Source organism: Glandiceps talaboti, chromosome 4 (genome assembly GCF_964340395.1).
Source record: "Glandiceps talaboti chromosome 4, keGlaTala1.1, whole genome shotgun sequence".
In the NCBI taxonomy this organism is placed as follows: Eukaryota; Metazoa; Hemichordata; class Enteropneusta; family Spengelidae; genus Glandiceps; species Glandiceps talaboti.
The window spans coordinates 8,211,249-8,224,090 of record NC_135552.1 but is presented as its reverse complement, the minus strand read 5'-3'; the positions used below and the strand labels follow the sequence as shown (position 1 = coordinate 8,224,090).

Below are 12,842 nucleotides of genomic sequence, written 5' to 3'. Positions count from 1 at the left end.
ATGCTGGCCAAGAGCCAGGAACAGGCCTGTCACAGCATTTATACTTTGCTGGGAAAGAATACATCAAATGAGAATAATAAATGAACACACTAAAGTACAAGATACATGTACATATAACAACAATTTGTAAATAAAATTGAAAACAAAAAAAAGTTAAACTGTAGCGGCACATAATTATGTACATTATTGAATAGACCATCATTGTGCATCAATCCATATATACTTGTACATGTAAACACATTTACATGTATCTACCTGGACAGTGGTTCCCAGTGTGTTTTTTTTATTGTTGTTCTTGTTGTTTTTTTACAGGGTACCCAAACAAATATTTTTTTTTTGCAGGGTATTGAAATCTATACATGTATGATTCAGCAGATCCTTTCCCCCTTTGTTTCTGGGGTTCCTAACAGTCAGTAGAAAGACCAACATCATGGCATCACCCTTACTATTGACATATATCATTATATGTAAATGAGATGGGATTGGTGTAAGGGATGTGGGGTGTACATGTACTTGTTGTTAAAAAAAAAGCCTAATCAGACGTTTTCTTTGACAGTTTCTAGTCACAGTTTCAGCTAATAATCAGTGTAGCAAGTATATGTGTACAGTACAGTGGATGACAACACCCCTATACTATACCCATATATGTGTACGCCTAATTTCATCATACAGAATTAAAATACATGACAATTGACATAGTAACTAAATGAAACTCTCCAACAAAGAAAAATCTTGGTACTGTTTTCCCCACATAACAACTACTATATACAATGTACTTCAATATATTTATTTTAGTTGTAATAATGTTGATTTTTATATAGTGCTTTCCCACTCTGTGCTCAAATATGCAGTGGAGCAGATGGCTGAATTTCACCTGTGTTGCCTAGATACAACTAAAAAAAAACATACACATCATGTATGCATGACTTCACTGGAATGACAAAACTCTGGTTCTTCCTCAATAGACTCAAAAATTCATATTACACATTGCAGACAAAGTGCATCCTAAGGTAACCTATTATAGTCTACATTGTCTGGATTTGTAATAATATGCATGTGAACAATGGTGGACAATTCCAAAAATGTGATCATTGTGTCTACATGTTGTACATTTCTAAGGCAGAAATAGTTACACTGACAAATTAATGATTTGATAGAACAACTATTTTGACATTTGTCTCAATACCTTGTCAATCAGGCAGAGCTTTGATATAGCATTAGCAAACATGACAAAAAGTACATCCCATGGTTTAATTCCAGGTTCTTGTATGATCAGTGCTCCCTGCATCAAAGATCTTTGTCAGAAGAGTAGTGTTAGGATTAGAATTTTAGATGAAGATAGGATCATTCCTTGTTTATGACTAAACCTTTCTTTATAGTGTTGCCAGGCAGCTATTATACTATAGTGTTAAATCCCAAAATTCAATCTTTACACATGTAATCCCATGTGGATCTAATATAAAGATTGCGATAAGATAGTGATAGCATAGACCAACCATCAAGGTAGGCAGTCCTTCCTGCCTCCTTGCATGGACCAACCAATGAAAAAATGTTGAGCTTGGCTATAACACTGTTGTTGTTACTTTTCTAAATGTGTGCATATTAAATAGAGTCTTCACAGGTTTTAATTTCATCAACTAGAGCTCCCATTAGAATCAGGAGGTTGTACTTTTTGATAAAAGACCGACAGTTTTCATAGAAACAGAAAATTGAATTCTCTTTGTCAATGAAGTATTACAATTTGCTAGACATGGCTTTTAAATAGGAAACTACGTCATGTACAGATATACATACATGTACATCATAATGTAAATGCTACATGTACATAATGTACATATACTTGTAGCTTAAATCTACATGTATCAGTTCCATCACATCATTCCTCGTAAAATTTATTTGCAATGTGTGGACATCTAATTGTATGAATCTATGATCTAGCCCCCATACATGTAGCCAATTGCTGACAGACTGTTATTATTGCAGCACAACTTGTAAGTCCACTGCATGTACATTTTGTACATGTACATTTGTACATCATGCATGTATGTCCATGAACAAAATACTCAATTTTTCTCAATAGTGCAATAATATTTTTCATCTTTAGACAAAATTTTACAGAATATCATTCCGACATTAAATTAAGAAGTCTTCAGTATGTAACTATCAATATTTCGAGTTATTTTACAACTACAACAATTTATGTGTTGACGATCAACCAGTACATTTTTCAAAATTTGCACGTTACGTCAATCTCATCAAAATCTGATGTGGTGAAAGCGGCTAGACATCTTTATTTACCTCTATTTCCATTGTTTTATGTTGTTTGTTTTTTGTTCTGGGTGATCGCCACCTTCCTATATCTGACCATGTGTCAATGTAATACTATAGAAAATCTTGTTTGAATCTCGCGCTTTTGAGTAACCAATCAGGATGAGTGTTATGTTGGCAGCTGTGCACACTGGAGAAATTGAAAAACAAACACACACACACACACACACACACACACACACATACAGAATTGCATTGATGACACAACCGTTGCAACCTGTCGGTGGCGGCACTGGCTCTCCGAATGATTTTGAAAGAAGCATGCTGATTGGTTGATGAAACCTTTCGAGATCCTTTTCTATTACACAGGGTCAGATGTAGGTAGGCAGCGATCACCCGAAACAAAACAAACGACACAAAATGATGGAAACAGAGGTAAATAAAGACATCTTGTTGCATTCACCACATCAGATTTTAATCAGACTGATGTTAAGTGTACATGTACTTGGCTTGGCAGAGAACAAGTATTCACACAAATTGTATATTTAAAAAATTTGTTTATCTATTCACAGATATGGTTGAACACATACATGTACATATTGTACATTGTCCATATTTGTACTTTGCAGTTCTATGTGTACAACAGTAATTGAATCATGAATGTATCTAAGCCAAGCTACATAGACCAGAATACAACTAAATCCCAAGAGCTATGGGAACTTTTTCAATTGTTTATATATATATATATCACTCCTCCGCATGTATTACAACAATGTAAACTGTGTTTAACCTAGGTACAGTTTACCATGGAGGTGTGGCTATGTAGAGTACACATGATACAATACATGTAGGTTATAACTACATAATACCATATGAAGCATGCAAACATGCATACCTTATTGCAGTTATTCTGGCTTTATAGAAATTACTGAACATTATTGTTCGTGTAAATTGACACAAATAGTGACTCCCAGCCGCATCTATCTTACAATTACTACCAATCATTGTATATGTTCAATTACATAATTTTCGATGACATTTAATGATTGATAATAAATAATGACCCTTTCCCATAACTCATTAAAATCAGAAAAAGATTTTATAAAATGACTCCTACAACTTACAAGTTCAACAACATTCCCTTCCACTTTGCATTTTAATCTGAGATTTTGGAACTTTTTAGATTTTAGAACTCTGGAGGCAAAATTCTACCATAAACAGTATTGGTACCATAATTTTGGTGAGGAACCTTGGTAAAAGGGCTGGAAAACATGAGTACATTTTACCTAGCTACATGTACACACACTTACTCTATCTCGCATTTTACAAAAACATTATAAATTTGGGGCATCACTATTACTAGGCCTATTAAAAAAAATTGTGTGGTTCCGATTACATTCAATTTTAGAATAGGTGGGGTAGGTAGATTTTTTATTTTATTTAATAATTTTATTATATATATTTTTTCTGTGTGAATTTCTAGTTCAGTTTTCCAATTGTTTTCCAAATGGTCTCTGTGTTGTTTATTTCTTCCTATAAGATGTACAGCTATTACAAATTGGAAGAACAGTTTTATATTGTCTTTTTAAGTTGATGTCAGTTTCCGCATCCACTGTTTTTCACGAGACTTCACAATTTTTGCGATTTTATTAATTTTTTTCTCGAATACATTGTGAAAAGTTTGGAGTCGGCAGTGAAAAGCTAGGTGGGGTCAGGTAACCGGAACCAAACAATTATTTTTTTCAGGCCTTATGTACCAGTTGTTGACAAGAAATGATAACCTTTTAAATCTTGAGTCTTCAACAGGAAGTAAAGAAAAGCAAAGACTCAATGAGACTGTTTTCATCTCCACCCACCTACACAAATGTGAATAAAGACAGTTCAAATGCTTGACAATGTCTTTTTATTTCACTGAACTGTATAGTCACACACACAAAAAAGCAATGCCCTACCTGTACATGTTGCAAATCTTTCGTATTTTTAGAAACATGCTTTAACTATTTTTGGATACTAGCCAGTGTGCCCTCTACTGATAGCCAAATTTTGTTGTGTCGTGAGTCAAAATGAGAAAAACTGCCATTTCTTGTGAATCACCATATAGCATATAGTAAGAGATAGGGAAACACCAAATTTCGGTACATCACTAGAATCTGTGTGCATCAGTGGCGCGTCAAATTGGCTAAGTTAGAGGGCACACTGGTACTAGCGCAGGATAACTTTGTTTTTCATTAATCTGAGATCTGTCTCTGCAATGCCCCCCTTAGATTTAAAAATTGTCATTGTCACTGAAATGAGTGCACAAATGACAAATCTTTCATTCTACAATGCATAGTTTTTTTAACTTGTTATAGTCAAGATATTTTTATAATTGCAATTATCTGTTTTGGTAGACAGAGCAAATATATTAATCATTTTGTCAAAAGCCTTGTATCAAGTAATACAACACATATCATGTGACTCTAATTTCAAACATGTTATGAATCTATCATTTTTGGTGACAGATTTCAATACTGCTTCAAAGGAACTTGATAGTTCATTTATAAGTCTTTTGTCTCTGCAATGCACTATTCTGAACTTACGGAAGAGTCCTATTTTTTTATTGCTGTAGTCTGGTTTCATTAGCTAGATATATATACATTTCTGTTTTTTCTCACACGCTCCATGTCTGGTGATAATACATTTGTGTTCACAGTCCATTAATTTCACTACACCTACCATAACTCCAACCCCTATACAATGGATGGATAATGGGTCTTACATGAGATTACTCATCAATTACTCATAGTCATACAGAAATGGTTTCTATCTATGTTTACACACGAATGTGAACCTGAAAAATAGTCATTCCCAGTGTCCTGAATTAATTTGGCTCGCCAATGCTGAACAGCAAATTCTTGTAATATGCCAAAATGTGGTGTTCCCCTAGTATTACCCTTACTATGTTGTGACTATATGAAATGCCTGTTTAGGAAAAAAAATTGATGCACAACAAAAAATATCAAAAAAATATATATACAGTCTTTTTAGTTGTTACTTGTTTCTCCACAGTTGTAACACATACTGCATACCACTCAAAGGGTCACTGATAAACAATGGTTTACCTTTCCTTATTTTATGTCCAAACCTCTGTTGTTTAAACAAAGGAATACCCACATTTGTGTTACAAAAGAATGTCCATTGAATCACAAATAAGCATTATAATAAGACTGACTTAGTGTGAAATGACCTGCTAAGAATGATTGGAATGTCTACTTTCGATCAATTTAAAGTAACTGATAACTCAGACAAGCGGACCATACCAGACACTGTAACACATGTCATTCAATTTTTCCATCACTGTAATATCGTCAATGTTATGAAACCTATGTATTTATATCACAATTCTGTATGAAACAATGGTCTCCACTCTCTTCACAATTTCAGACCAAACCAATTACATCCATGGTTGGAGCTGGACCCTAAATGAATGTCATTCACCATGGCTGTCTCAGTCCAGCTGTGAGCAGACTGTTAGCTAACATTAGAACTAATACATGTACCTAATACCCAGACACTTGATAATGCAAGACTATACAACACAGATCAACTCCTCAAAATAGCACCCTTTCTATTCACACACACTTGAAATTTTAACAAAGATTGGTATAGGATGTTTGCAAACTCTATTAGAACTGCTAACCTGATCACTCAAGTCGGCCTCTACAAAGAGAACAAGTAGCCAATATTTCTGCTCAACTAAATTTTCTTTGTTTCAGGTTCTCACATTCATGTTTTTTTTTTAAAAGCAAAGTTGGTGGTCAGCTTTGAGAGACCCTTTGTAGATTCATTTTTACATTTAACATTTTTGTATCAACATTAAAAAAGAAAAAAAAAATTACATTCAAGCCTAGCATATACATTAATGCTGAAATGTTGAAAATAAATATTACTTTGATTCAATTGTAATTTTCATCTTTACTGCTAATAAAATTGGTGATATTGATTCATTAATGACTTTATCTCCACTTAAATCACTACTAGAAAACCTTTTCTCACACCTGCATGCAGGCATTGAATGGTTCAGTGTAACACTACAGGGTGTCTAATTAAATACCATACAGGACTGAACAAATGCACAATCTGCATAATGAGACACTCTTGTGGTCTGTACTTTAGAAAATTTTTACTTTCAACACTTCAACAATCTATATAAATGAGAATAATGACTTTTTCCACATTAAAAAATCAAGAGAGGACAAATATTACCTTTAATAATATGTTTTAGAAATAATTTCCATTTTACGGAAATAACATACGGCAATGTGATGCGGGACTTAAGAGTTGGCTTCGCAGACACAGCCATTTTAAATGTAACCATCTGTCGCCCCCAAATATATATTATGTCACATACAGTGCACACCTCTGATCTTTTACCTTACTGCTTCGATTATTATTATCATCATTAAATATTATCAATACGTGTGCCTGTTATAGTGATAATTGCTGATTACGGGTACATTCTGTATAAATTTACACGACAAACTGAACTTGAGAGGAGTCAAAGTTGCGTTTCTGAAACAACAAAAACGCAGACGTTTCCCTGTGGCTTAATGTTGCTGCGCAAAGTGAATTTTGTTGTTGTGTATCTATCATTTTCTATTCGTGGTGAAATCACGCCGTTGTGGTGCCCTAAAATCAATTTTAAGCGTATAGATGTAACAAGTTGACCAACATGCTAGACACTGATTGAAATAATAGCAGTTTCAAGACATAAGAACTGAATTACTTAACCTTGAACCCACAAGAACAATCCCCTTTCAATTTTTCATTCACTGTCAACATATAATCTGAACTTGTAAAAAAATCCTCAAAAAATTTTACACCACTTTTACATGTAAAACGAAAACAAAAATGCAAGAGAAACAGCATGTTGAAAAGTTGTTTTTCATATACCAGGTCGAATTCAAGTGAAAAATTTGAATATATACGATATTTGACAACTCGCCATGTTGATGTTGCTGTGTGATCATGAAGTCCGCGAGCAGCGAACAGTCAGCTGCCGTGCTCGCTCGATCGACTCAACAATGTTTATCAGTATCACGTTGTTGTAGTTCCCTAGTATCATAAATTAACTGTACCTGTGTAATCCCTTTCACTTTCCTCTGAATCCGTATTATTTCCCAGGACGAAGAGCTAAGGCAGTATTTCGTAAGTTCCTTCGTCGTCTGACCGACAGCGAGCTGTGCGTGTGAAACACAAATACTTTCTCAACACTATTTTTAGTTTGCTATGACATCACTTCCGATTTGGCATTCCTATGACCTTTGACACGTAATTTTCATAACATGGCGCCGTCCTGCGAGGCATGACAGAAGTTTTGCTGAACACAGTGCATATTTTCCTTGATCATTGAGCGTTATCTCGAGGTGTCAACAAATGAGAAGATGTGGATAAGCACAGAAATCCCGAAAATAGTAAGCAGATCGTGTTCGGTGAGGGACAGGACATGAAAATGATCGAAGGGCCAATAGCCTCCACGAGGTAAATGTACAACTTACAAGTTGTAAAATATACTTATACCACGGGAGGGCGCACTGGTCTCAGGACATCATGACATGTGTATGTATGTGTGTATGTGTGTGGGGTGGGGGGTTACCACTGGCCAGGTCTGGTAGAGGTGTGCGGCGAATGCTGCCAACCCCAGACCCCATTTTAAACCCATTTTGATCAAAAACCAATACCCCATTCTAATTTCTAGACCATTCAAGTTTTTAGAAGACAACATTTTAGACCAAAATACATAATCGCTGATATGAAAATGTCAACCAGTGAATTAACACGGTGAAATTCCCGGAAATTCCAAACTAGTCGAGAATTTATTATGTGGTTCCTTCCAGGACCTCATTTTAGACCAAACAAAATTGAAAATTGTGTAAAGTGGACCCCATTTTAGACTCCTTATCTCTAAAAAAAAATACAGTACCTATTTTAGACCAGAGAGTGAAAAATCCCACCTCAAAGGGTGCCACATATACATCTAGCCAATAGGCGAGAGTACCCCCTCCTCCCTGGGGTGGGGGTGGGGGTGGGGGTATTATATTGCACACAGGCGCAGACACATGTATATAGATGCAGTACATACATATACATGTATATATATATAACATACCCTGTTCTTATTCATTGTAAGACTTAGATAATTTTACACAGTAAAAGTTTTGTACTAAATAAAAACCCCATACATGTAAATGCTAAGTGATTAAACTAAAAGGGAGACACCACAGATGGCAGATGCAGAGATTGAAATTGATAGAAAATCTGAAATAGTCAGTAAAATATGTAGCACAATAACCTCAGTATATGGTCAAAATACAGGGCTTGAAATTAGCAGTAGTCCTGGGCACATAGACTACTAAACATCGTATCAAGTCTACCAAATTAGCAGTAGTCCAGGGCACATAGACTACTAAACATTGTATCAAGTCTACCAAATTAGCAGTAGTCCAGGGCACATAGACTACTAAACATCGTATCAAGTCTACCAAATTAGCAGTAGTCCAGGGCACATAGACTACTAAACATTGTATCAAGTCTACCAAATTAGCAGTAGTCCTGGGCACATAGACTACTAAACATCGTATCAAGTCTACCAAATTAGCAGTAGTCCTGGGCACATAGAGTACTAAACATTGTATCAAGTCTACCAAATTAGCAGTAGTCCTGGGCACATAGAGTACTAAACATTGTATCAAGTCTACCAAATTAGCAGTAGTCCTGGGCACATAGACTACTTAACATTGTATCTAGACTACCAAATTAGTAGTAGTCCAGGGCACATAGACTACTAAACATTGTATCTAGACTACCAAATTAGCAGTAGTCCTGGGCACATAGAGTACTAAACATCGTATCAAGTCTACCAAATTAGCAGTAGTCCAGGGCACATAGACTACTAAACATTGTATCAAGTCTACCAAATTAGCAGTAGTCCTGGGCACATAGACTACTAAACATTGTATCAAGTCTACCAAATTAGCAGTAGTCCTGGGCACATAGACTACTAAACATCGTATCAAGTCTACCAAATTAGCAGTAGTCCTGGGCACATAGACTACTAAACATCGTATCAAGTCTACCAAATTAGTAGTAGTCCAGGACACATACATGTAGACTACTAAACATTAATTTGTATCTAGTCTACCAAATTAGCAGTAGTCCTGGGCACATAGACTACTTAACATTGTATCTAGACTACCAAATTAGTAGTAGTCCAGGACACATACATGTAGACTACTAAACATTAATTTGTATCTAGTCTACCAAATTAGCAGTAGTCCAGGGCACATAGAGTACTAAACATTGTATCAGACTACCAAATCAGCAGTAGTCCAGAACACATAGACTACTAAACATTGTATCTAGATTACCAAATTAGCAGTAGTCCAGGACACATAGACTACTAAATATTGTATCTAGATTACCAAATTAGCAGTAGTCCAGGACACATAGACTACTAAACATTGTATCTAGACTACCAAATTAGCAGTAGTCCAGGACACATAGACTACTAAACTTTGTATCTAGATTACCAAATTAGCAGTAGTCCAGGACACATAGAGTACTAAACATTGTATCTAGATTACCAAATTAGCAGTAGTCCAGGACACATAGAGTACTAAACATTGTATCTAGACTACCAAATTAGCAGTGGTCCAGGACAAATACATTTAGACTACATGTACTAAACATTGTATCTAGACTACCTAATTTATAAGTCGGTAGAATAGTCACTTAGATCAATGGACATCAATAGAAAACTGTAAGTTAACTGTAAAAGCTCTGACTACCATGTGAAGAAATTAATTTCAAGCCCTGATTAATTAATACCAATTGATAAATACTCAAGAACACACACTGAAGTATTACCACTTTCTGTAAACCAGTGATATCAGAGATAAAGTAAGCTAATCTTGAGTATAATTTTTGCATGAAATCTTAAACTTGGAATATATCTCTTGATTTCAACAAATTTTTTTTTACACTTTTTTCCAGGTAGAGTTGAAGGGCTGGAGTGACTATAGGAATAACTCAACATAATTTATTATGATCTAAAACAAAAGTTGCTCTGTATAAACTACTGTATACTTTCCTTTGAAGTTATTCAACAGATTAATCATGATTTTCAATAAACTGCTACAGAGTTTACCCCAAGGGATTCTACACAATCTCACATTTTGTAGAACACTGAAAGTTATTTCTCAACCGTCCCTCAGCGTCACTGTCAGTGATATGAGGAAACTGCTTCAAGACAAGGGAATTGAATACAAGACAGGTTACACATGTTTAATTGCAAAGTGCCCTTTCTGTGTCAATAAGAACAACAATGAAAATAACTCCAAGAAGCTTCTGTATGTTAACATGACAACTGGTGGCTATGTGTGTCACTGCCAAAAATATAGAGGAACATGGCAGGATTTTCAAGATCTTCTGGCACTTTCAAAAGGCAGACGTGGGAAACATAATCTGCCTGTTGACAGCGATCATAATTCACAAATGTTAGAATTAAAAGAAGCGGAGCATATCTGGAAACGTGCCAAACCACTTGAGGAGTTTGATGAATCAACAGTCGCACCACTCAAAAAAGCATACAATATTCAAAACATTACTGCCGATGTGTTGAAGAAATATAATGCTAAAATTCTGGAGGAGTCCAAAACATTGATATTTCCGTTGTATTACCATGGCAACAGACTTCAAGGTATAAAGATGCTCAACTTTGCGAAGGATTTCACTGGAAAGATTACTGTTGCTGAGCAGAGTATACCTAGGTTGGATTGTAATGGGCTGGTTGGTTGGCATCTAATCGGTGAAGATGATACCAATATTGTGGTGACAGGAAGTGAGGCAGATGCTATGGCAGTACACCAAAATACTCGACTAAATGCCCTTGCCTTACCTAGAGGTACATCTATTCTTCCACAGGAAGTTCTACCTCTCCTTGAACAGTTCAAGAAGGTTCTTCTTTGGTTCGGAAATGACATTCGATCTTGGGAAGCAGCAAAACAATTTGCCAAGAAGTTGCATCCAAAGAGATGTTTCTTTATTAGACCTAATGAGCAACATCCGAGACCTATAGAGGCACTGAAGAGAAATTTGAATTTGAACAACATACTGAAACAAGCACAGCCTGTCAGTCACAAATCCATTGTATCATTCAGATCTCTAAGAGAAGAAGTGTTTGGTGAGTTATCGCATGCTGAACAAGTGGCAGGAATCAAATGGAAGAGATATCCTATGCTGAATAAACTACTAAAGGGTCATAGACGAGGTGAATTGACTGTGTTTACAGGTCCAACAGGTAGTGGTAAAACCACTTTTGTTAGTGAATATTCACTTGATCTGTGTTCCCAAGGTGTCAACACCCTGTGGGGAAGTTTTGAGATCCCGAATACAAGACTTGCAAAGGTCATGCTGACCCAGTTTTCCATGATGAACTTGGAGAAGCACCTGAACAAGTTTGATTACTGGGCTGACAAGTTTGAATATCTTCCTCTGTATTTCATGACATTTCATGGTCAGCAAAGTGTCAAAATTGTCCTGGATGCAATGTCACATGCTGTGTATGTCCATGACATTGAACACATTATCATTGACAACTTACAGTTCATGGTTGGTCTCTCAGACAGAACAATCGGCACAGATAGGTTCAGTATCTATGACAACATCATTGCAGCATTTAGAAAATTTGCCACCATCAATAATTGTCATCTGACAGTAGTGATCCACCCGCGAAAGGAAAAGGACCAAGACGAACTACAAACAGCATCCATATTCGGCAGTGCCAAAGCTGCACAGGAATCGGATAACATCCTCATCTTGCAAGATAGAAGATTGACGACAGTTAAAGGCAGGAAATATATCCAGGTTGCCAAGAATAGATTTGATGGTGACCTAGGCTTGGTACCGCTATACTTCAAAAAAGAGACATTGACAATGTCTGCTGTTCCGTCAAAGACAAGAAAAAAAGTTACTAATCAGAGTACCAATTCAAAGACAATTAAGAAAGTAAAAAGTGATCATGTAAAAGAGACAGAAACAAAAGAAGAGGAGGAGGAGGATGTGGACTCCTCAGATGATGAAGATTAGGAATAAAGTAAATAAATCACCACAAATTAAAGAATTGTCTGTTTTATGTATTGACAAGTGCAAAAGAACTCAAGTAAAGAAAGGTATTTTCATTAACTATGGGTTCTGGAGAGTCATTTTATGATTTTACATCACATAAATTATGTTTAGCTGCCATGAAACATCAAATTGAAACTCTGTTTCACCTCTACTGTTCTAGCAATGGTACACTGTTGCTTCATGAGGCTTAGCAGACATGAATGTGTATTAAACTAGATTAGATATTCATGACTATCTTAAGGTAAGCATCACGAGTCATGAATATGCATTTGTTCATCTTCTACATATAGTGTTCAGACCCATGATGCAACAGTGTACAGTTAGGAGAATAATAGGGGTGAAATAGAATTTCCATTTCTTGACAATTAATCTATATTTAATCATGAAGTGGCTCTTAAGAACCTACAATT

General features: G+C 35.7%; 2 protein-coding genes across 2 annotated transcripts in view; one reads left to right on the top strand and one right to left on the bottom strand.

Moving 5' to 3' along the window:
- The window catches only part of LOC144433852 (ligand of Numb protein X 2-like), a 46,051-nt gene extending 38,555 nt beyond the window's left edge, over positions 1-7,496 (bottom strand). Inside the window, exon 1 of the mRNA XM_078122232.1 lies at positions 7,386-7,496. The gene's annotated coding sequence lies outside the window, so the exon portion shown is untranslated. The remainder of the gene's footprint in view (positions 1-7,385) is intronic.
- Positions 7,497-10,422: 2,926 nt separating this feature from the next.
- On the top strand, positions 10,423-12,393 carry LOC144434105 (twinkle mtDNA helicase-like). The gene has a single exon (XM_078122560.1). The coding sequence runs from the start codon at positions 10,423-10,425 to the stop codon at positions 12,391-12,393; it is 1,971 nt and encodes a 656-aa protein (XP_077978686.1).
- Positions 12,394-12,842: the final 449 nt, after the last annotated feature.